The sequence below is a fragment of the Pelophylax lessonae genome (assembly GCF_965119305.1).
Source record: "Pelophylax lessonae genome assembly, chromosome: 11".
NCBI lineage: Eukaryota > Metazoa > Chordata > Amphibia > Anura > Ranidae > Pelophylax > Pelophylax lessonae.
Window position 1 is genome coordinate 114041451 of NC_138778.1, and position 22966 is coordinate 114064416.

A 22966-nucleotide genomic window follows, 5' to 3' on the forward strand; every position below is an offset into this window, starting at 1 on the left:
ATTGCAATCTCCTACCCACCCTGGGCCTACGACAAGGCTCCAGGTTCCTGTGGGTGAACCTCCTTTCCCCAGAGAGTGCAGCAGAACAAGCTCTTACACAAGCTCTTACAAGAACTTAGGGATTATCCAAGGGAGTATGGAGGACATAGCAATCCCTTTTTGCCGATTCCCCCAATGAGAGACAGGACTCTAGATTGAGGGTGAAGTAACTCTAGAACTCCTTTATTGAACAGACTTATATACAATTTTCACCCACAAGGTTACCGCCTAGGTGGACCTTGTTGAAGACTGGACGTGATATTCACAATCCAATAGGAACAAAGTTTTACACTCTCATACAGTGTACACAAAAATATACAATGTGGGACAATGCCCCCTCCCCCTTAGCACCCAATCCACATACCTATACGTTTCTCTTAAGGTAGACAGACAGAACAATGTGAGGTATTTAACAATGGAACAGACAGGTAAACTTTAACACAATACACATTCCCTTCCAATACACAAACAATAGGGAAGTCTGCGAATGACAGTCTTTGTGTCTCTCACAGCCAAGCATGGAATACACTGTGTAAGGTGGTATTAAATCTTCATATTTCTATATGAAGATTTTGCTGACAAATATTTAAGCAATCCAAACCATTACTTATCTGTCTTTCACTCATAGTGACGGTTAGTACCGTCACATCTACTATCTCTGGATGGGAGAACCAATGTAGGGCCAAGCACCATAGGGACATGTTGCGAGAGGCAGAGGTACGTATGAGCAGCTCCCAGGGTGAGTGATCAGATAACCCACTAGGTAAATATGTGGCCTCTTGAACATCTGACAACAGAGAGTGATTGGCAAATGCAAGGTCAATACGTGAAGAGGTTTGGCTGGGCAGTAAGTGGTAATACTCTCCAGATTTACCAGAATAATACCAAGTACCTTGGGAGAAAAAGATCGAGGAATACACCGCAACAATAACATAGCATAGGAACCACCTTGACAAATTTGCCCTGGAGGTCTGTATGGATTGCATCAACAACACAAGAAATAGACTTCCCGATGAGTACAGAGACCCCCAGGGCAAAAGAAGAATAAGACGCATGGTAAGCCTTTTGAATTCAGGGCTTTTTGAGTGATAAAAGTTTGCTGCCCATGAGATGGGTTTCCTCTAATAATAATATCTGAGGGTTGCGGAGCTTCAAATATTGAAAGTGAGCAAGGCACACTTAAATTTGGAATTAGGACCACAGGCATTCCAGATTATTTTTACAAACTTCCAGAGGAGAGGGCGCCATAGGATGAATCCTGCGACCAGGCTACATCAGGAACCTAAAAGAAGAAAACCAAGTCCCTTGCACCATGGTGCAAACCCTGCTCAAGCCTGGCCCTCATAAAAAAACAAAAATACAGAGGGAGTACCAGCCAGGGCCTATACCCAAAAATTGAAACGGAGAACTGGCGATAGTCAAGTGGGGATAGATCAGGAACAGAACCCGCAAACAGTGCCTCACCTGTATCGGGGGGGGGGGGGGAATCACACAAGGTCCAGCGAGCAATTAGCCATTAAGTGAGTGCACCAGTCACCCAGCACAACTGCAGGGGGGCCTTGGTTGTGGCAATACAAGTAGTAGGGGTAGTAGCAAATAACATAAACAGGGCAATGCTGGAGCCCCTAAACACGGGCCCAAAGGAAAACAAGGGAACATCTGAGACACCCACCCTGCTGATGCTGCAGCGAACCCACAGTGATACACTACGGGGCATCTACAGTGACCAAAGACTTCTCTCTCAATGCTCTTTTATCTTCAATGTTATGCAAGTATCCTTCTGGCTGTTTTTGAATAAATTCCCCTTTGACTTTACTGCTACACTTAATTTGGCGCACCTTGCTGTATCTTTATTTACGTATTCATGCAGGACCAACGAGTGCAATCGCCTTTGTGTCCAAGCATGGGAAGATGGAGGCGTTTTAAAAAAATGTGTATTTTATTTACATTTTTTTATTTTTACACTGGTCTCTTTAATTTTTTTTATTTTTTAATCACTTTTATTGCTGTCACAAGGAATGTAAGCAGGTCCTCTTTAGTGTGTCATCTTGGTTCTATCAGATCCCAGATACCTCCTCTCCCCCTAACTGCATCAGATCAGACCGAAATCGGTGTGATCCAATACTTGTAAAAGCTAATAATAGCTTGTAAACAAAAGAACAGAACCGGAAATGACAAAATACAAGTCACTTTCGGGTCCTTATACCCATAGAGGTGATCGGAGAGGATCTGGTCTCAGAAAACCTCTATGGTAAGCCGACGCAACAGCTGGCTTCAGTGCTAGGCTCCCTGATCGCACAGGAGAGCCCAGAGAGTCACTGGAGGGTGGAGCTTGGTTGAAATGACCCCCTCCTGCTGCCTGGTAGGCTAGATTCACACGTTTCGCAGAAACGCAGTGCAAGCCATTTAACATGATTGCCTATGGGAAACGTTCACATCTATGTGGTTCCTGCAGGTGCGTTTTTTGGAAACGCTCTGGGACTTCTTTCCCCGCAGCGTTTTGCGTTTCTGGTCCAATAGACTTCAATGTGCCCGCATCCAAAATGCAAGTGCTGCTTGTGTCCTGCGTTTTGTCCGCATTTCTGCCCACGTTTCTGCTGCGTTTTGCAGCTCGCGTTTTTTGACTATGCTTCACTGCAAACACCTTCCACTGAAAACAGACTTCCCATGCTGCCCTGCAAAATTTTTGTATTGGCCAATACAAAAACGCGTGAAAAACACAGGTACAAAAACGCAACATGAACCGCAAAACGCATATGGAAAACGAACCGAATGCAAACTGCATAGGTGTGAACCTAAGCAATCTACTGGCTAATTAGCCACTAGAATTTATTTTACATTAATCTGAATTTTCGGCTGAAAAGGAAAATTCTGGAATGATGTTTGTATCTCCAGGCATCATCCTGGTAGAACCACTTCAACCCAAGGACGCATGGGTACATCCTATGGGAAGGTAGTGGTTAATCAGGCGATGAGGAGGTGTTAGAACTCCTTCTTATCATGTGTCAAATGCCCCCCAAAAAGCAATCTGAACATGGATCGCTTTTCAGAGGGCAACACACGTTTGAAGGAGCCCTTACAGTGTATGTGGTTTTCATTTGGGAAAGTCCAAACATTCCAAAATCAAATGTTAAAAGCAAATGAAACTTTGAAGTACTTTCAAATGTATTGAAAAGGTATGAATTTCTTTGAAAATCTACCAGTGTTAGTGAAAATAAAAAAATGTCTCGAACAGTATTATTATATTATATAAACGAAAAAAAAAAAAACATTCTGTTTTATACTTATTATATTATTTTTATTAGAGAGATTCACTTTCCACATTGACGTTCCACTGTCTGAACCCTTATGCGTTGTACGGTAACTAGAGCAACCATCTGATTGATTGAGCTTTGAATAGTCCAATAAAAGGGCAGCGTGTTGTCAGCCGGGCTTATCTATAGCCTGCTGTAACAAGTTGGATAGTAACTGCTACAACATTTGAGGAGGGGTGAATAAAACTCAACAAACAGGTAGCTGGATGGGGGATGGGCAACGTTGGGAGCTGTGAGAGTACAAAGCTAGGCAGTTAAAAGAGAGTTAGCAGCAGTATGAGGAAGTCTATCCACAATGACAGGAAAGACCTTATGGAAACACAGCCAATCTGACAAGTAGACTGAAAGCCATTTAGACAGCTGATCTTGTATACAAGGCTTAGCAGAAACCACCACTAGGCAGAAAGCGACGCCGGGTGCATTACTCTTGGGAAGCGTGCAGTTCATCGGGCAACCATGCTCAATCCCGAGGCAAGAAGAGGAGTGAGGACCTTCGGCCAACTGAAAAGTAGAGTGGAAGAGCTGAAGAACCCTTGGAGACAAAGTTCCCCGTTAGTTCTCAATTACAATGAGTCTGCCCGATTGGCGACCGACGCTCTGGTGGAGCAAGGAGAAAAAGCATACTTCCAAGCACTAACCGAGGAGAAAGAACTGCCCTTCCTCTCAAGTCTAGATATAGACTACATCTGCAGGAATACCGACATTGCCAACAAATCCCAAGACACGGGTTCGGAGAAGGATGGCGATGGTGTCATTGACAACTGTCCTTCCGAGCTGACGTCCGGCACCTATTTCCCTTCAATGTCTGACATCGATGTGCCCATTTTGGAGCTGGGTTGGCCTGAAATCCCTCTGCTCACCCGTAGTAAAGGGACAGAGGTACAAGTTATCTTCCAAAAGCACAGAAACAACGAAATCAAGGATCTGATCAGATCCCTCATTAACAAGGCTAAATCGGTAAGTTGTTAACCAGCTTTAATTATACAATGGTGCTAATAAAAGAAGAACTGCAATTATAAAGCATTTAACACAGTTGTACTGAATTCTGCATACTTTATACACCTTTACATTTAAAGTGACACTAAACGATTAACCTTATTCTCCAAAAATAATCCATTTGTATATAAAAAATAAAGTACACTAAACAATATCCTTATTCTCCAAAACTAATCAATTTTATAAAATATCTATTTATAGAAAATGTTGAGTAAAGTACACTAAACAATATCCTTATTCTCCAAAAATAATCCATTTATATATAAAATAATAATAATAATAATAATGTACACTAAACAATATCCTTATTCTCCAAAACTAATCCATTTATAAAATATCTAGTTATAGAAAATGTTGAGTAAAGTACACTAAACAATATCCTTATTCCCCAAAAATAATCCATTTATATATAAAAATAAATATAAAAAAAATAAATAAATAATATTGAAGTACACTAAACAATATCCTTATTCTCAAACAAATCCATTTATTAAATATCCATTTATAGAAAATGTTGAATAAAGTACACTAAACCATATCCTTATTCTCCAAAACGAATCCATTTATTAAATGGCCATTTATAGAAAATGTTGAATAAACTACACTAAACCCGATCCTACTTCTCCAAAAATCATTCCATTTATAAAGTATCAATTTATAAAATAATTTATAAAAGGGGGAAAAAAATTGATTTAAAAAACTCTAAACTATATCCTTATTCTCCAAAAACAATCCCATTTAAAAAATTATGAATAATTGTATATATAAAATAAGAAAGTACACTACACAATAGCCTTATTCTCTAAAAATAATTCTTAAAATATCTATTTATAACATTGTAATCATTTTTAAAAAGGGGGGGGGGGGGGGAGTACAAATGAAGTACTTTTTTCTCCAAAGAATCCATTGATAAAGTATCTATTTATAAAATAATTATATAAGTTGACTAAAGTACACTAAACAATATCCTAAATTCCATTTATAAAAATAACTTACTTTTTATTAAAAAAAAAAAAAAGTACTCTGAAGGATATACTTCTTCTTCAAAAATATATTAAATATCCATTTATAAATGATTAAAGTGACATTAAACATTATCCTTTTATTTAAATAAAAATAACCCATATGCTTCCACTATTTAATGACCCTATATTCCATTTTTCATTAAATAGTTTTTTGTGTCTCCTGGTTACATCCTCCAAGAGCTCCCAAACCTCCTCTTTTCCCTCTCACTTTGGTTTGTTTTGAAGGAGCAGTGCATGTTGCAGTCATATGCACTGCTCTATGCACACTACGGGGTTGATTTACTAAAACTGAAGAGTGCAATATCTGGTACAGCTGTGTATGGTAGCTACTCGGCTTCTAACTTCAACTTGTTCAATTAAGCTATGACCAAAAAAAAAAAAAAAAGACTGGCTTCTATGCAGAGCTGCATCAGGTTTTGCACTCGCCAGTCTTAGTAAATATCTATTCTATCTAGTCTATTCTGTTCTATCTCATAGTCACTCTTGGGAGTGAGCAAGAGCAGGGCCGCTGATAGAGGGGGGTCTAAAGAAAATTATTTTAAAACATTTTTTAGAATTTTTTTTTTTTTTTTTTAGAATAAAAAAAAAAAGAAATTAGCAAAAATGTAAAAAAACAATTTAAACGGGCTAATTCACACAGCTTCTTTATCTTTGTGTCCTCTAAGAACAATTTTAGTATATTTTTCATAAAAATGTTGTTTTGATATATACGAGGGGGGTCCTGCCAGGTAGGCTGTACGGGGTCCGTGATTTCTATTAGCAGCCCTGAGCAAGAGAGTGGCTATGTTGCTACTTGGGGGGCTCTTTAGCTTGCTATGTCTATCGGCAAAGAGCCAGTGACCTAATAATAGGTAATGGTGCGTACACACAAGTAGAGAATTTTTTTTTTTTTTTTTTAAATGATCGAATTTGGAACATTTGCCCTAATAGTTGGGTCGAATCAATGTTTGTTTTCAACCAGTGATTCTTCTTCTTTCTTCTTTCTTCCTTCTTTCTTCTTTCTTTCTTCTTCTTCTTTTTTTCTTTATGAAAAATCATAGCTAATGTAATGAAAGCCTATGGCAAAATGACGACCAGGTGATGACTTTGCTGTTCTCACTGGATGCCATATGACCTCCTTCAGAACGCTCCTGCGCGCCCGATGGAGAACTGGCCATAGTTGTCAAAGACAGCAAATTTCACTCACAAGATTTTCTGGCAGGTTCAGTGGGTATTTTTTGCATGTTTTGAATAGATCCAAAACACACCGCTTTCAGCCCCCGAAATATAGTGCAGTGCGATTTGAGCCCCTTTTATTCATTCAAATCGCACCAAAATTAGTGCATGCACTACTTTTGGAAACGCACTGCAACTACAACAGTATCATGCAATCCGGTGTAGGCAAACACACTGTTTGCGACCTGCGCTTGGATTATCATTGACACCCGCTGCATATCATAACTGCAGGGATCTGTAACAGATCGCACGGATTGTGGGTTTCCCGCACCGTGTTCTAGTGTCAACCCAGCCCTAATGATATATGTAACAGACCACAAGGAATTAAAGTGATTGTAAAGCTGAAGGTGTTTTATTTAATGCATTCTATGCTTTAAGATAAAAAAAAAAAAACCTTGTTTGAGCAGCAACCCCCCACCCCCCTTATACTTTCCTGAGCCCATCTCTATCCAGCGATGTTGCGCGAATGACTCGGCTGTCCCTCCTGATTGTCTGAGACAGCAGCGGGAGCCAATGGCATCAAAGTCAGTGAGCCAATGAGGAGAGAGGGGGCGGTCCCAAGCCATGTCTGAATGGACCCACGGAGCTCGGGTGCCCTTATAGCAAGCTGCTTGCTGTGGGGGGCCAGTGGCAGGGCTTCTATTTATTTATTTTATTAAATTTTTTTTTTTTTTTTTGCTGAAATTTGGTGGAAATCAGTTCCACCACCTCTCGCTCAGGTCCTCTGCTCCTTGCTCACTATTGTAATGGTAAACATCTGTGTTTACAAGTGACAGATTGTCTCCCAATGGCTCTTACAGACCTGACCTCCTGAGCGGACAAGGTAGATGCAGGTGCAGAGCAGATTGTGACCCCCCCCCAACTGAGAGAGGCAGAGCCACCTACAGTGTGCGGGGAGGTACTAGAACTGGCTGGACGTATCAGTTTAATACAGCAACACAAGTAGGATATGTGGAAGATGGTGGAGCTTTTAAGAAGGGAGGATGGGGCAGTGGAAGGGAGGTTGCACGCAGAAGTCAGAGCTGAAGAGGGGGGAAAGTGAGATGTGGATGGAGGATAAGCCGCTGTGGAAGAAGGCTGAACTGTGTAGTACTTCCCTAATTTCTGCACTCTGTATGCAACGCACCCCTGAACTCTGAACTCTGTACGTAATGCACTCCTGCTATTTATTGCCCCTTCAAGACCCTTGCACAGTTAATGAAATTTGACCACATCCACAATTTGATGCGGTGTGGAGGGTGTGTCTGGGGGGGAAGTTGGTTTTGGGGTCGTAAATTGAGTTCCTGCACTTATTTTCTGAGGGAAAAAAAGCCCTGGCCAGTGGTGTATTTAGGTTTTGTGCTGCCCTAAGCCTGACTAAACCCATGCACCCCCCCACTTTTTTTTTTTTTTTTACATTTCTTTATTGACATCAAGGTACCAAACAAAAGCAAAACCACGGTAAACAAATGAATAATTAACAATGAGAACAGGTACAAGAAACAAGCTTGGATAATCCAATGAAAACAGATTAAGCGAACATTAGGTACAGCCAGTTCAATGCGAGAATACTTTGTTAGAGAAAGTACATTTATATACAGTATATATAATAGAACGGGTGCGTTCGGGCTACTTGCAAGGAGTGTCAGGCAGGATAGAAGAATGGCCATACGAGGCCGAGCACATCCAGTCACCCCCCCTAATTTAAATATGACCCACCCCTTCCTGTTTAAGACTCACCCTGTCCTCTGTAAACTACAGCCCTTCCTCTTTAGGCTCCACCTTTTCCATTTGATGGTGGTCATGCGACATTCACAAACCAGTTTCATAGTCAAAGAATTGGGACTCAATCAGGCCAAAAATGACCCCAAAATATGTCAACACACAGACTGAAAGATCTTTAACCTGTGTATGTTTAACCACTTACCAGAAAGTGACGTATGGGTACGTCGGCTGGCTTTGCGGTGTTATACCGGGGTGATGCCTCTAGCTAGAGGCATCACCCCGGTACCGTGGTTTAGAGCCGGCGGTCGGCTTTCCGGCGGTAATTACCGGGAGCCGCTCGATCGTTACCCTGGCGAGCAGGAGGGGACGTCCCGCCGCCTTCCGCGGCTTTGCCCGGGTCTTTTGCACGTCCGCGGCTGGATGGAGTCCCGATAAAAGCCAGAAGCGGCTTTGATCGGGTCTCCGATGACGTAACCCGGAGGCGGCATCCATGACGTCGCGTCCGGGTTACTCGGCTGCTAAAGGCGGCAGATTTTAAAAACGAATGTATTCAAAAATGCAGTTTTTGGCATTTTGAATACATGGAAGTGTAGTGGAGGGGTCTAGGGTTTTTTAGACCCTCGATCCCTCCATAAAGAGTACCTGTCACTGCATATTGCTGTCACAAGGGATGTTTACATTGCTTGTGACAGAAATAAAAGTGATCATATTTTTTTTTTTTTTAAAAACCTGTAATAAAGTAAAAAAATAAATAGGAAAAAAAAATAAATACATTTTAGCCGCCCCCGTCACCGTTAGCGCACACGAAAGAAAACGTATATTGAAGTCAAGCCGCAAATGAAATCACTGTTCAAACCACACATGTGAGGTATCGCCGCGATCGCCAGAGCATGAGCAATAATTTAAAAAAGAGCTACACTGTAACTCTAAACTGGTAACCGTTAAAAATGTTTAAAGCGTCGCCTATTGAGATTTCTATTGACCGTAGTTTGTCGCCATTCCACGTGCTGGGTATCTATTTACTCGGCGTGACATTATCTTTCACTATATATAAAAAAAAAATGGGCTAACTTTACTGTTTAGTTTTTTTTTTTTAAATGCAGTAAATTGTGATTTTTCTAAATTTTTCCAAAAAAATGGCGTTTTAAAGACCGCTGCGCAAATACCGCGTGACAAAAAATATTGCAATGACCGCCACCTAATTCTCCAGAGTCTTTGCTAAAAAATATATAAATATAATGTTTGGGGGTTCTAAGTAGTTTTCTAGGAAAAAAATACTGATTTTTAACTTGTAAACAAAAAGTGTCCGAAATAGGCCTGGGGCTTAAGTGGTTTATACCAATACATTTTTCTAAATAAAACAGGATTAATTGGCATAAAGATGTTGCTATAGAGAAAAACCTAGAACAAATAAGAAAAGTAAAGAGTAAAAAAATTATCTCCTCCAGATGAGTACAAAAGCCTAGTATTTTCAATACAGCAACGCCAGAGCTTTTAAGATTGAACCCTATCAATTCCAGGACAAAGTCTGACTCGCAAGGAAATAATTCCATAATCCTTTTATATATCTCTTTAAAGTTATCAAGAAGGAAAGAAAACCTCTAAATGGAGGCTTCAGAGTTGTCAGTGGGAATGCAAAGGGAAAAAACCCTCTGCTGCCATACCTGGGGGCTTTCCTGCTCTCTTCTCTGTGCTATTGACACAGAAAACCCTGTGCGAAGTTGCATTACATATTATAACTTCCTCCCAAGGATGCTACGAAGAAGGGTAGGCAGGGCATTAGGCTGCTAAAACCCGCTGCCAGTGCCAGTATTGGAGGCCACCAGTTGTTTGGTATTGTATTGTACAGTTGCCGTGGGTCTGTCCGTATGTCAGGCCAGTTATCATACCAGCAGCAGTGAGGCAGCTGTATGGGGGTGCCAGACCGATTTGCCTCCTGGACCTAGCCCCCTGGCCCAGTCCGCCCATAAGATTGGGGCTACACTAAAAAGTGTTGAGCAAGCCGGGGGGGGGGGGCGTTAGTCCTTTCCTGCAGGAGCCAGCTGTTTTTTTTTTTTTTTTTTTAGTGTGGGGGGGTGGCATTTATGCCACCCTCTGCAAAATGCTGCCCTAGGCCTAAGCCTTGTTGGCCTAGGCCAAGATACAGAGTTGGGGGAAGGGGGGGGGGGGAGGCAGGAGTGCCAGCGAGGAACCCGAGAAGATGAGGATCTAGGCTTCTCTGTGCAAAACCAACTGCACCGAGCAAGTAAGTATAACATGTTTGTTCTATTTTAAAAAACAAGTTCATCAACAGGGTTTGCATACATTTTAACATACATTTTTTTTGCACCTTTCATTGAAGCAGTAGAAGTAAATTATCCTATCGAGCTTCAATACTTTTCTAAATGATTAACCTGGAACACACAAAGTATAAATGAGTGTCAGAAAAGTGTCTGGTTTCCTTCTCTATACAAACGCAGCATCCATCCATCCCATCGATTCCATACATCTAACAAATGCATCCATCCCTTCCCATCTCATCCAACTATTCCATACGTCCAACTTGTGCATCCATCCCATCCTATTTATTCCATCTATCCATCCCATCTCATCCATCAATTCCATACCCATACATCTATCTATCCATCCCATCTCATCCATCAATTCCATACCCATACATCTAACTCTTGCATCCATCCCATTACATCTATTTCATCCAACCATCCCATCTCATCCATCAATTCCATACATCTAACTCGTGCATCCATCCCATCTATTTCATCCAACCCTCTACCCCATCTCGCTCATTGATTCCATACTCCCAACTCGTGCATCCATCCCATTACATCTATTTCATCCAACCATCCCATCTCATCCATCAATTCCATACTCCAACTCGTGCATCCATCCCATTACATCTATTTCATCCAACCATCCCATCTCATCCATCAATTCCATACTCCAACTCGTGCATCCATCCCATTACATCTATTTCATCCAACCATCCCATCTCATCCATCAATTCCATACTCCAACTCGTGCATCCATCCCATTACATCTATTTCATCCAACCATCCCATCTCATCCATCAATTCCATACTCCAACTCGGGCATCCATCCCATTACATCTATTTCATCCAACCATCCCATCTCATCCATCAATTCCATACTCCAACTCGGGCATCCATCCCATTACATCTATTTCATCCAACCATCCCATCTCATCCATTGATTCCATACGTCTAACTCATGCATCCATCCCATCTATCTCATCCATCCATTCCATCAATCCATCCATCCATCTATCCCATATTGAAAGTAGTATTAATCAAACGTGAAAGTTGTTTTCTTGCCAACAAAAATGACGTTCTCTGTCTAATATAAACAAATCATTAGAGAAACTCCGGTGACACACCGAAAGTAGACCTGTCACACGGCTGATTCAGTTGAGTAACATATAGTAGGGAAAACCCACAAGTTAAAACTCTTCTTGACTGTATTCCACGTGAACAATAGTTTTTTTCTGGAGTTGGTCTTTAGCCCCCATTCACACCCTGAGTGTAATGTTGATGGGCAATGTTGAAGATTTTTTGTATGCTCGTATGTGTAAAGTGCCGTACAGAAGCTTCTTTAGCATTTTTGGCCCAAAGATTTTTTTTATTATGGGAGTTCCTGAAAAACATGCACAGTCACCTTGTGGGGCCTCAGGAGATCACTCGCATATCTAATTGGATGTTTCAAAAATAAATACAAAATTTAAAAAAAAAAACCTGCTTAGGAGTAAGGAGATTTTTTTTTTTTTTTTTGGCAGAGGAAAGTTTGCATGTCTCTTCTGCCAAAAAAGCTGTGCCTCCTAGCAAATTCAAATGAGGATTGGAACCTTAGTTCCACCTAAAGCAAAAGCGCACGTGTACTCTAGCCTTAAAGCGAGTTCCAGTCCCCCAAATACTTTTTTTTTTTTTTTTTTTTTTTTAAACCCTTTTTCTTACTGGTTTAAACATATTTAGCAACATTAAGAACATACCCTATGTGTAGTCCCTGTAGTTATGTTAAAATATTTGAAGACTAACCAGATCCCGGAAACAGGCAGGTTTCATGTCATCTGTGGGCATCTGAACCCCTCTTTCTCTTGATTTCCGGGATTCGGTGCAGCTGGCTACCCAGCATGCACCTCCCGATCTCACGCCTACGCACTGAGCGGCTCTCTATCTTCCTGACAGGTTGCCATTACAATGGCGGCGTCGGCGGAAGTCCCCCCCCCCCCCCTTGCTATAGCAACCTGTCAATTATGACATCCCGTTCCTCCCGTTCGCGTAATTTCCGGTCTGTGAAATTAATGTCTATTAATGAAAGAAAATGCAGGTTCTTTCATTAATAGACCTAGCTACATGTCTTTTTTTGTCAAAGACATGTAGCTAAATACATTTTGGCCTAAATATCCTGACAAAAATTGAATATATTGGATATTTTTTTAACTGTCAAAGTAGAAAAATATTGTTATATTTTCAAAATTGTCGCTTTTTTTTTCTATTCATATCGCAAAAAATGAAAAGCGCAGAGGTGATCAAATACCACCAAAAGAAAGCTCTGTTTGTGGGAAAAAAAGGACGTAAATTTCGTTTGGGTACGGCGTTGCATGACTGCACAATTGTCGCACAGTGCCGAATCGCAACAAGTGGCCTGGATGTAAAGCAGGAAAATCCTCCGGTGGTTAAGTGGTTAAAGCTTTCAGGATGGGCATGAGAGTGATTGGACCTTCAAAAAAGGGGGTGGAACTCTACTTTAAGGCTACATTCACATGTGAGCATTGCGATGCGTTGCGCATTTTAGGGGCGACAGTCCATTGACTTGAATGGGCTGCCTGTTGTGCGACAAAGTCGCCAAAGAAGTTCAAGTACCAAGTTTGGCACTGAGCCAAGCGAGTTTGGCAATGCGCGTATATTGGCACCACCAGCACGAACGCATGCGTCTGTTCACACTTCCAAATCGATTCGATGTGAAAGCAGCCCAAAGTTGTAGTGAATTACATTTTACTAAAGCACTGTTTTTATAAACCCGTGACTTTTTATCCTAAATAAAATGTGTCTTACCGTTTTTTCAGCATCTCTGTGCTAATCTCCTTCAATCTTTGCAGTTACTTCTGGGCCTACATGCAATCCAGTTATAGCTTTTTGGCACTTTACAGGGAGGGTTTCCTGATCTTAATAACAATAGACAATGCCTGTGCAGCATGCATTAAAAGGATCACTTGCACACATTATCCCATTAAAAATCTGTGTGACAGGGTGACCATGAAGGAGCATATTTAGAAGACGAGGACAGAGCATGGTCACCCCATACCCGGAAATGCCTGGACCTTCTGGGCAGGATCACCAGCCGTTATTCCAATAAAAGCTGCAGGTTAAAAATATTGGAAGACCACATTTAAAATGACATTAACATGCTGATTTTAGTCCCTACCTCTATTTATAGACTGACAAGACAATAAGGCTATACTGGGAATGTCAGGTCTCCCACCCCTTCCTTCTTCCTTAGATCTTGGACTGAGCAAGAGAAATCCAGGGATTGACTGTGGTCACGGTTTGGCTAACTTTTTTGTCTACCCAGCTACTTTCAATTCTCAATTGAAGGTGTGTGTGTGTGTGTGTGTGTGTTTTATGTTAAAAAAAAAAAAAAAAAAAGTTTATATTCACACTTGCGGTGATAAGAGTTTAAGTGCATTGTAAAACATCTGCCACAATTGTTTCCGGTGTGTCCTATTCACACTGCAAAGCATGCCTGGGGCTAAAGTGCACTGTGCTGCAAAAAGACATGCTGCATTTTATTGCAGCGTACTGTACAGGATTGTAGCGTGCCATGAATGTAGTGTATGTTTTGTACACTTCAAATAAAGTTTGTATGATTAAAAAAAAAAAAAAACAGCTGTGATGTGATCTCGTATCACACTGCCCCCTACTGCAGCCACAACGGCCAGTTACCGGATAGGAAACTGCAGCAGTTTACTTCTCAGACAGCTGTACCTTGTGTGCAAATTCAGCCTAAATCCTGAAACAAGTTCTAGCCCATCCTCCCTACAGGAACACATTTTTCTCTGTCTACCAATGTACATTTATACATTTGTAACACTGCCCCCTTGAGGACTGCTGGTTAACACAATTTCGGGTTACCGTTAGCAACACTGGCATTCACAATTTAACACTTTTTACTAATTGGCTCAGTCAATGATCAGTCCAGGGGTTTGTAGTTGTCTTTGGTGTTTTATTTTAAATAGGGATGGGAGAAGGGAATAGTGGGATACTCCAAGTTAACTATTCACAAGATACAAGGATTCCTATCTGATGATGCAGCCAGGCTGCTGATTCACCCTGCCACTAGGTGAATGTAGATTAAGTCTCTATCCAGAAGATTTGATGAACTAATTCTCTTCAGGATACTTTCCTAGTATCCACTTTCACTTGCCACACTGACACCGGTCCTCTGACTATCCTACTCCGGGGTGCCCCCCCTCAGGTCAGGCCCCTTGACACGACCCCCTTTACTCCCAATACTGTTTTTTTTTTAGGGTCTCCAGTGTCTCTTCCCCCCCTCTAGTCAGCTCTCCTGGACCTCTGAGTTCAGTTCTGTTCCTTTGATCCCCAGGCCGACCGCCTGCGACCACGTGCCACCACCACAGAGGAGGAGGCAGCCGCCACCCTCCCTTTCATGACTCTGCTCACCAGCCAAAGACCCCGCAGAACATGCTCCTGGCTTTTATACAGTATCCCTGAATGCAGGGAGACAGCCTGTCTCTACCAAACACCAGGACTGTATCAAAGCCTATTTATCCATTGGTCAGGTTTCCTCCCACTGTCCAATATGCCTCCCTATTGGACCAGTGTGAAACACTCTCTAGACCCAATGACTCACATACTGAGCAGACCTAACTCACAGGTCCTGCTCTCTGCTAGGCAGAAAGCAATATAGATTTTCCTGCTGCTCCTCTGATAGGCAGAAAGAGCCAAAAACTATACTCTCTCACTAGAACCTACCTAGGAGGGTGCTACACATTTAAAAATGACATGATAAGCAAGAGGTTAAAGCAAACCTAAGGCTGCGATTACTTGAGCGTGATGTGAATTTCACCAACCAGTGAAGGGCTTTCAGAGGAAAATGATCCAGGCGCCTAAAGACCTTTTTATGGGTCTCTGAACATCTGGTCCCCCATCCCCCCCCCCCCCCCCGACAGGACTAATTCACTCAGAAGTGATGTGTATTATGTCACTTCCAGTTTCAGGGCTGACATTTCTTGGCTACTGTAGCTAAGGATGCAGCTAATCAAGCATGACCTCTACTTGATTAGCTGCATTGGATGGTGAGGGAGAGACATTAGGGGTTTAATAGACCCTTGATGTCTCCACAAAGAGTATCTGTCACCTAGCCATGCTATCACATAGGGGACGTTGTAGCCCCATTGTGATGGCAGTAAAGTTAAATTGAAACGAAGGGGGAAAGTGCCCTCGCTGTTTGCTCTGACAATTGTCAAACATGCAGAATATTGGAAGAAATTTCTCCACTGGGTACATGGCAAAAAAAAAAAAAAAAAAGCTGACAGAGGTCCTAACCCTCCCTCACTACTTTTTACCTAAATATAAATAAATAAATTAATTAATAAAAAAAAAAATATATATATATATATATATATATATATATATATATATATATATATATACACAGCTAAAGCTGGCCACTTCTAAGACTTTACTGAAATATCTGAAACCTGTAAGTGAATTTTACTGAAGAATGTTAATAGGATGTGGCCAAAACAGTGCAGGCAGCTGGGTGTGGGCCATACCACGTGAATTTTGGTTTTAAACACATTTGTTTTTATGAGCCATAAGAAATGATATCACTGCTGCTATATTTAAGTGTTCATCTACACCCTGTCTGTCTGGGTGGAGTGTGCCTCCTGCCGTGGTGTTGCGATTATATTTTGGCCTTGTGTATGTCCTAGATTTTAATGATGTACACAGGAATACCAGACACATTTCCTAACAAACCATCATTCAGGCAGTGCTATACGAATAAGGAAAAGGCCTGAATACAATGTTAGACTTGAAAAACGTTGCTTTTCTAAAATTTTTCTGTGATATCCAGGCACAGTGGCAGACCATGCTGGGAAAAGAGGGGGGCAGAAGGGCCACATGCCCTGGGCACAATGTTGATATGTGCATGAGGGGCGTGTGCTGGGAGCTTCAGCCGCTCTGTTGTTTTCACTCCTGTTCCAAGGAGCAGGGGCCACAAAAGCTGCTTGGGGGGAGGAAGGGGGAACAAGGGGGATCTGCTGTCTACTCCGTAAATCTGGGGAATTATAAAATGTTCTTAATTAATTCTCCCTCTCGTTCCCTCCTTGCAGTTGCCTAAAAAGCGATATTTCTCGTCTGATTTTTTTTTTTTTTTCTTAAATTTTTTTTACCTTGTGTGCACTAGGCAGGGCTGGCCCAAGACATTGTGCTGCCTGGGTGTGTGTGTATATATATATATATATATATATATATATATGCTTATCTTCCATAACTCACCATTGGCCCGTTCCACCAAACACTGTCTGTCCTCAGTCCTCATGTGTCTGCCTTGGCCACCGCCCTAGAAGATCCAGTCTCCCCTGCATGAGATGGGAGTGCGCTGACGTCATTGCGCACGCCACAATCACGTGAGAGACCTTCCCCGGAGGAGACGCTCCGCCTCCTCATACTCATCAGTTTGCACTATAGGTGGCAGTATAAGATTGGGAAAATGCCGCCTGTAACGCACTGCAAACTGATAACAAACAAAACTGCTGGAAAAAAAATCTTGGGAGTTAATTTGCCACCCCTCTCCAAGTGCTGCCTGGTTCCAATGGACCCAGTTGGACCCATGGTAGGGCCAGTCCTGGTTCTAGGAATAAGGCTATAAAATTTGATAGCAAACAATCATATCGAAAGCCAATCCTCCTCTTCCTCTTCCTCCTCCTTTTTCCCTTTTTTCTCTTTTTCTCTTTTTCTCTTTTTCTCTTTTTCTCTTTTTTTTCTTTCTCCTCCCCTTTCTCTTTTTCTCTTTCTCCTCCCCTTTCTCTTTTTCTCTTTCTCCTCCCCTTTCTCTTTTTCTCTTTCTCCTCCCCTTTCTCTTTCTCTCTTTCTCCTCTTTCTCTTTTTTTTTTTTTTTTTTTTTTTTTTTTTTTTTAATTTTGGGTACAGTAATGGTGAAGGGTTTAGGATTTTGTGTTTTAGGCATCGTGTTCAAATGAGGCTGTCTAAACATAACACACCACAACAATGTGAATTAAACAATAACGGTTACAGGTATGTGTATTTAAAAAAAAATACACTCCTAATTATCCTGCAGTTTGCTTTCACAGCTGTTCTGATGCTGGCACATATCTTCATACATGGTGAGATTGTCCAGTAGCATAAACATTTTGGAAAGCGATCTTCAACTTTGCTTCGAAGGTGCTCGAATCCACTATACAACCGGATCCTGCTACGGCCCTTTTATATTTGAAACCGGACACAATTACTCAAAGTCCCATTCGTCTTTTATAGCTTCTAAGGGCTGCAATACAAACTATTGCTATGGCTTGATAAAGGAAAAGGAATTGGAAGCACTCCAGGTTGAGTCAAAATCCATATTTATTGACTAGTGTGAGTCATCAGGCAATTACACCACCTTGAGCAGTGAGTTCTTGTCTCTTCTATTGCTATGGCTTGCAAAACCCAATCTCTGGTTATAGCTGAAATCGTTCATAGAACCAATAGCGCCCTCGTACATGTTAAAATGGAAGCTATTGTTTGAAATGGGCAGACTTCAAAAAGACCAACAAATATATAAGTATGAGTAGACTAGGGGGGTGACCCAGGATCTAGGTAAAGGTAAAAGGAGAGATGGGAGAAGACAGAAGAGGCACAATAAAAGGAATCGGGGGAGGGAGGATTGATAGGACGAGGGATATAGGGGCGGGGGGGGGGGTTGATATTTATCGTAAACTGGGAATATTTAGATTTTTATCTGTTTGTAAATCCTTGAATTAAATAAAAACAATACAATTTAAATTTTAAAAAAATGGAAGCTATTGAAAATAACATCTGTAATTTTTTTTGAAAAACTTTGGCAGCCTTGGGTTAAACATTGCTTACCAGATTTTGATGACGCATTCCTATTTCCTTGGTAACATTACAGTGCCTTGAAAAAGTATTCATACCCCTTGAAATTGTCCACATTTTGTCATGTTCCAACCAAAAATGTAAATGTATTTTATTGGGATTTTATGTGATAGACCAACACAAAAAGGCACATAATTGTGAAGTGGAAGGGAAATAATAAATGCTTTTTAAATACTTTTTTTTTTTATATATATATATATATATATATATATATATATATATATATATATATATATATATATATATATATATAAATATGTGTGGCGTGCATTTGTATTCAGCCCCCCTTTACTCTGATACCCCCTTTTACTTTGATAACCCCTAACTAAAATCTAGTGGAACCAGTTACCTTCAGAAGTCACCTAATTAGTAAATATAGTCCACCTGTGTGTAATTATACATAATAATAATACAGCTGTTCTGTGAAGCCCTCAGAGTTTTGTTAGAGAGAGACTTGGTGAACAAACGTCATCATTAAGTACCTAATACTTTTTCAAGGCACCGTACCTCATTTAACATATCTATATACTCTTTTTCATTCACTGAGAGTTGTACTACCTCTACAAATCTTACCTTTTTACTCTTACTATACCTCTTCCCTTTTTCCTTACCTGTTCTTTACTTCCTACTTTTTCGGTGTCTTCTTGCTTTTTTTTTTTTTTTTTGTATTATACTTTTCCCCCTTTCCTCCATTCATATGTGGTACTTTTATAGGGTCCTTTTTACAAATGTTTTTGATCTAGTAACCACCATGACCGAATATTGACCAACAGTTGGCTAACAAATTTTTTGCAATTTTTTTATTTATTTATTTTATCCACCTATCTGATGCTTGTGTCATCAGACCGAATTGGTCTACTTGTTGGTTCTATATCTCTTATATTACATCTGCGTTCTATATGTCATTTTGCATCTGATGTACTCGGTTATGTTACTCTTTCAATATGTACCATTTTAGACTTGTATTCTCAAGTTTACAGTATTCATCTCTACTTAATAAACCAATTTGACGAGAAAAAAAATGACCATGTTTCTTGTAAATCAATAACGATTATAAATCTATCTTGCATTACAGTGTCCGTATTGTAAGATTTGCCTTCTATTTGTATTGTAGTCACCACACAATATTTCAAATGTTTCCTCATTTTCAGTGATGGTAACCTGGACAAAAAGGGAGACGGACAGCAGTTAAAAACTGACAGGTTTTAACCCCTCACAATTTTATAAAATTATCCTTTTAGACTAGTGATAAATTGTTACAGAGATCAAATATATGGCTCCCTATGGTGGCTACGCAAATTGTAATAGCGAATGGTTTAAAGCGTAACTCCACTTTTGTTGAGAAAAAACATTCCCCTCTGGGTGATCTCTGTACATTACCAGGATTTTCCTACCTTTTTGTTATTCTGAAGCCATCACTTCTTGTTCCTCTGTGCCTCTGTGCTAAGTGGGTCTAATAGGAGTGGTTTCATAATTATCAATCAGCTGCTGTACCTGCAGGGCTCTAATGAGAGAAATTGCAGGGTCTGCATCCCTTTTTAGACATGATTTCCTACTGGAAGTATCTCGCCAAAAATATTTTTGTTGCAGGGGATGCCTGAAATCTGACTTGTATCTTAGTGCAGACTTCTGGGAAAATTCAGTGCGTTAATCACACAAGCTGGAAATGATGTTTCTGGAGTGTGGACAGTACACATTCTGTGTACAGAAGAGCTCCAGGTAACCATATTGCATTGCATTTTCAGAAAATGACAGCGGCTGCAGATTGAAAAGGAAAGGTCATTTCTAATAACCTTCAATTACAATATTTGTGTCACAGTTGCATACACTATAATATATAAAGTATCGCACAAAAGTGAGTACACCCCTCACATTTTTGTAAATATTTTATTATATCTTTTCATGTGACAACACTGTAGAAATGACACTTTGCTACAATGTAAAGTAGTGAGTGTACAGCTTGTATAAGTGAGTGTAAATTTGCTGTCCCCCTCAAAATCACTCAACAAACAGCCATTATTGTCTAAACCGCTGGCAACAAAAGTGAGTACACCTCTAAGTTAAAATGTCCAAAGTGTCACAGTTTATGTGGCCACCATTAGTTTCCAGCACTTCTTAACCCTCTTGGGCATGGAGTTCACCAGAGCTTCACAGGTTGCCAATGGAGTCCTTTTCCACTCCTCCATGATGACATCACAGAGCTGGTGGATGTTAGAGACCTTGCGCTCCTCTACCTTCTGTTTGAGGATGCCCCACAGATGCTCAATAGGGTTTTGGTCTGGAGACATGCTTGGCCAGTTCATCACCTTTACCCTCAGCTTCTTTAGCAAGGCAGCGGTCTCTTGGAGATGTGTTTGTGGTCTTTATCTTGTTGGAATACTGTCCCGCCGCCCAGTCTCCGAAGGGAGGGGATCATGCTCTGCTTCAGTATGTCGCACTACATGTTGTCATTCATGGTTCCCTCAATAAGCTGTTGCTCCCCAGTGCCGGCAGCACTCATGCAGCCCCAGACCATGACAATCCCACCACCATACTTGACTGTAGGCAAGACTCACCTGGTTGCTGCCACACATGCTTGACACCATCTGAACCAAATAAATGTATCTTGGTCTCATCAGACCACATGACATGGTTCCAGTAATTGCTTGTCTTCAGCAAACTGTTTGCAAGCTTTCTTATGCATCATCTTTAGAAGAGGCTTCCTTCTAGAACGACAGTCATGACCAATTTGATGCAGTGTGCGACGTATGGTCTGAGCACTCACAGGCTGATTCCCCCCCCCACCCCTTCAACCTCTGCAGCAATGCTGGCAGCATTCATACGTCTATTTCCCAAAGACAACCTCTGGATATGACGCTGAGCATGTGCACTCAACTACTTTGGTCGACCATGGCGAGACCTGTTCTGAGTGGAACCTGTCCTGTTAAACCGCTGTATGGTCTTAGCCACCATGCTGCAGCTCAGTTTCAGGGTCTTGGCAATCTTCTTATAGCCTAGGCCATCTTCATGTAGAGCAACAATTCTTTTTTTTTCAGATCCTCTTTTCCATGAGGTGCCATGTTGACCTTCCAGTGACCAGTATGAGAGAATGAGGGCCATAACACCAAATTTAACACACCTGCTCCCCATTCACACCTGAGACCTTGTAATACTAACGAGTCACATAACACCGGGGAGGGAAAATGGCTAACTGGGCCCAATTAGAACATTTTCACTTAGGGGTGTACTCACTTTTGTTGCCAGCGGTTTAGACATTAATGGCTTTGTTGAGATATTTTGAGGGGACAGCAAATTTACACTGTTATACAAGCTGTACACTCACTACTTTACATTGTAGCAAAATGTAATTTCTTCAGTATTGTCACATGAAAAGGTATAATAAAATATTTACAAAACTGTGAGGGGTGTACTCACTTTTGTGAGATACAGTGTGTGTGTGTATGTATGTATGTATGTATGTGTGTGTATATATATATATATATATATATATATATATATATATATATATATATATATATATATATATATATATATATATATATATATATATATATATATATATATATATATATATATATATATATATATATATATATATATATATAAATATGCATGTATATATATATATATATATATATAAATATGCATGTATATGTGTGTGTGTGTGTGTATGTATATATATATGTGTGTATGTATGTATGTGTGTGTATGTGTGTGTGTGTATATATATATATATATATATATATATATATATATATATATATATATATATATATATATATATATATATATATATATATATATATATATATATATATATATATATATATATATATATAATGAGAGAGATAGATATATTATATCTATTTTTTTGCTAGTTTATGTCGAGTAAATAGATACCCAACATGTCATGCTTCAAAATTGCGCACGCTCGTGGAATGGCGACAAACATTGGTACTTAAAAATCTCCATAGGCGACATTTAAAAAATTTCTACAGGTTATCAATTTAGAGTTAGAGGAGGTCTAGTGCTAGAATTATTGCTCTAGCTCTAATGATCGCGGCGATACCTCATGTGTGGTTTGAACACTGTTAACAGGGCCAGATTAACGTAGGGGCTATTGGAGCTGCAGCTCCAGGCCCCTACCTTTTATATAGGCCCCGGGTTGGCCATATTCACTGTTACCGCTCTTCTGTCACTTGTAAACACAGAAGTCTGGCTTCTATGCTCGCTTCCCCAGGCAGCACCCTCAGAACCTCCCCACACAGCGCGAAGGCCGGACAAGGAGGGACAGTTGCCGATGCATGGATGTGTTTATGGGCTTCAGAGACAGCATCCCATGTTCAATTAGGCATGCATGGCTGCACCCTTCCTCCTCTGGGTGCATGGCAAGGCACGGCCCTTAAGGCCCTTCAAAATCCTCAGCACCAAGCCCATGATGCACTTAATCCGGCCCTGACTGTTAACATATGTGGGTGTGACTTGCGTATGCATGCGCTTCTGCGCACAAGCCCAGAGG

General features: G+C 40.7%; 1 protein-coding gene across 1 annotated transcript in view; it reads left to right on the forward strand.

Annotated features, from left to right (window-relative positions):
• Nucleotides 1–3602: 3602 nt before the first annotated feature.
• Nucleotides 3603–22966, forward strand: part of LOC309566526 (protein FAM83C-like) — a 73039-nt gene continuing 53675 nt past the window's right edge. The window contains exon 1 of the mRNA XM_082271699.1: nt 3603–4310. Coding sequence (XP_082127825.1) covers nt 3810–4310 — 501 coding nt within the window. The 5' untranslated portion in view covers nt 3603–3809. The remainder of the gene's footprint in view (nt 4311–22966) is intronic.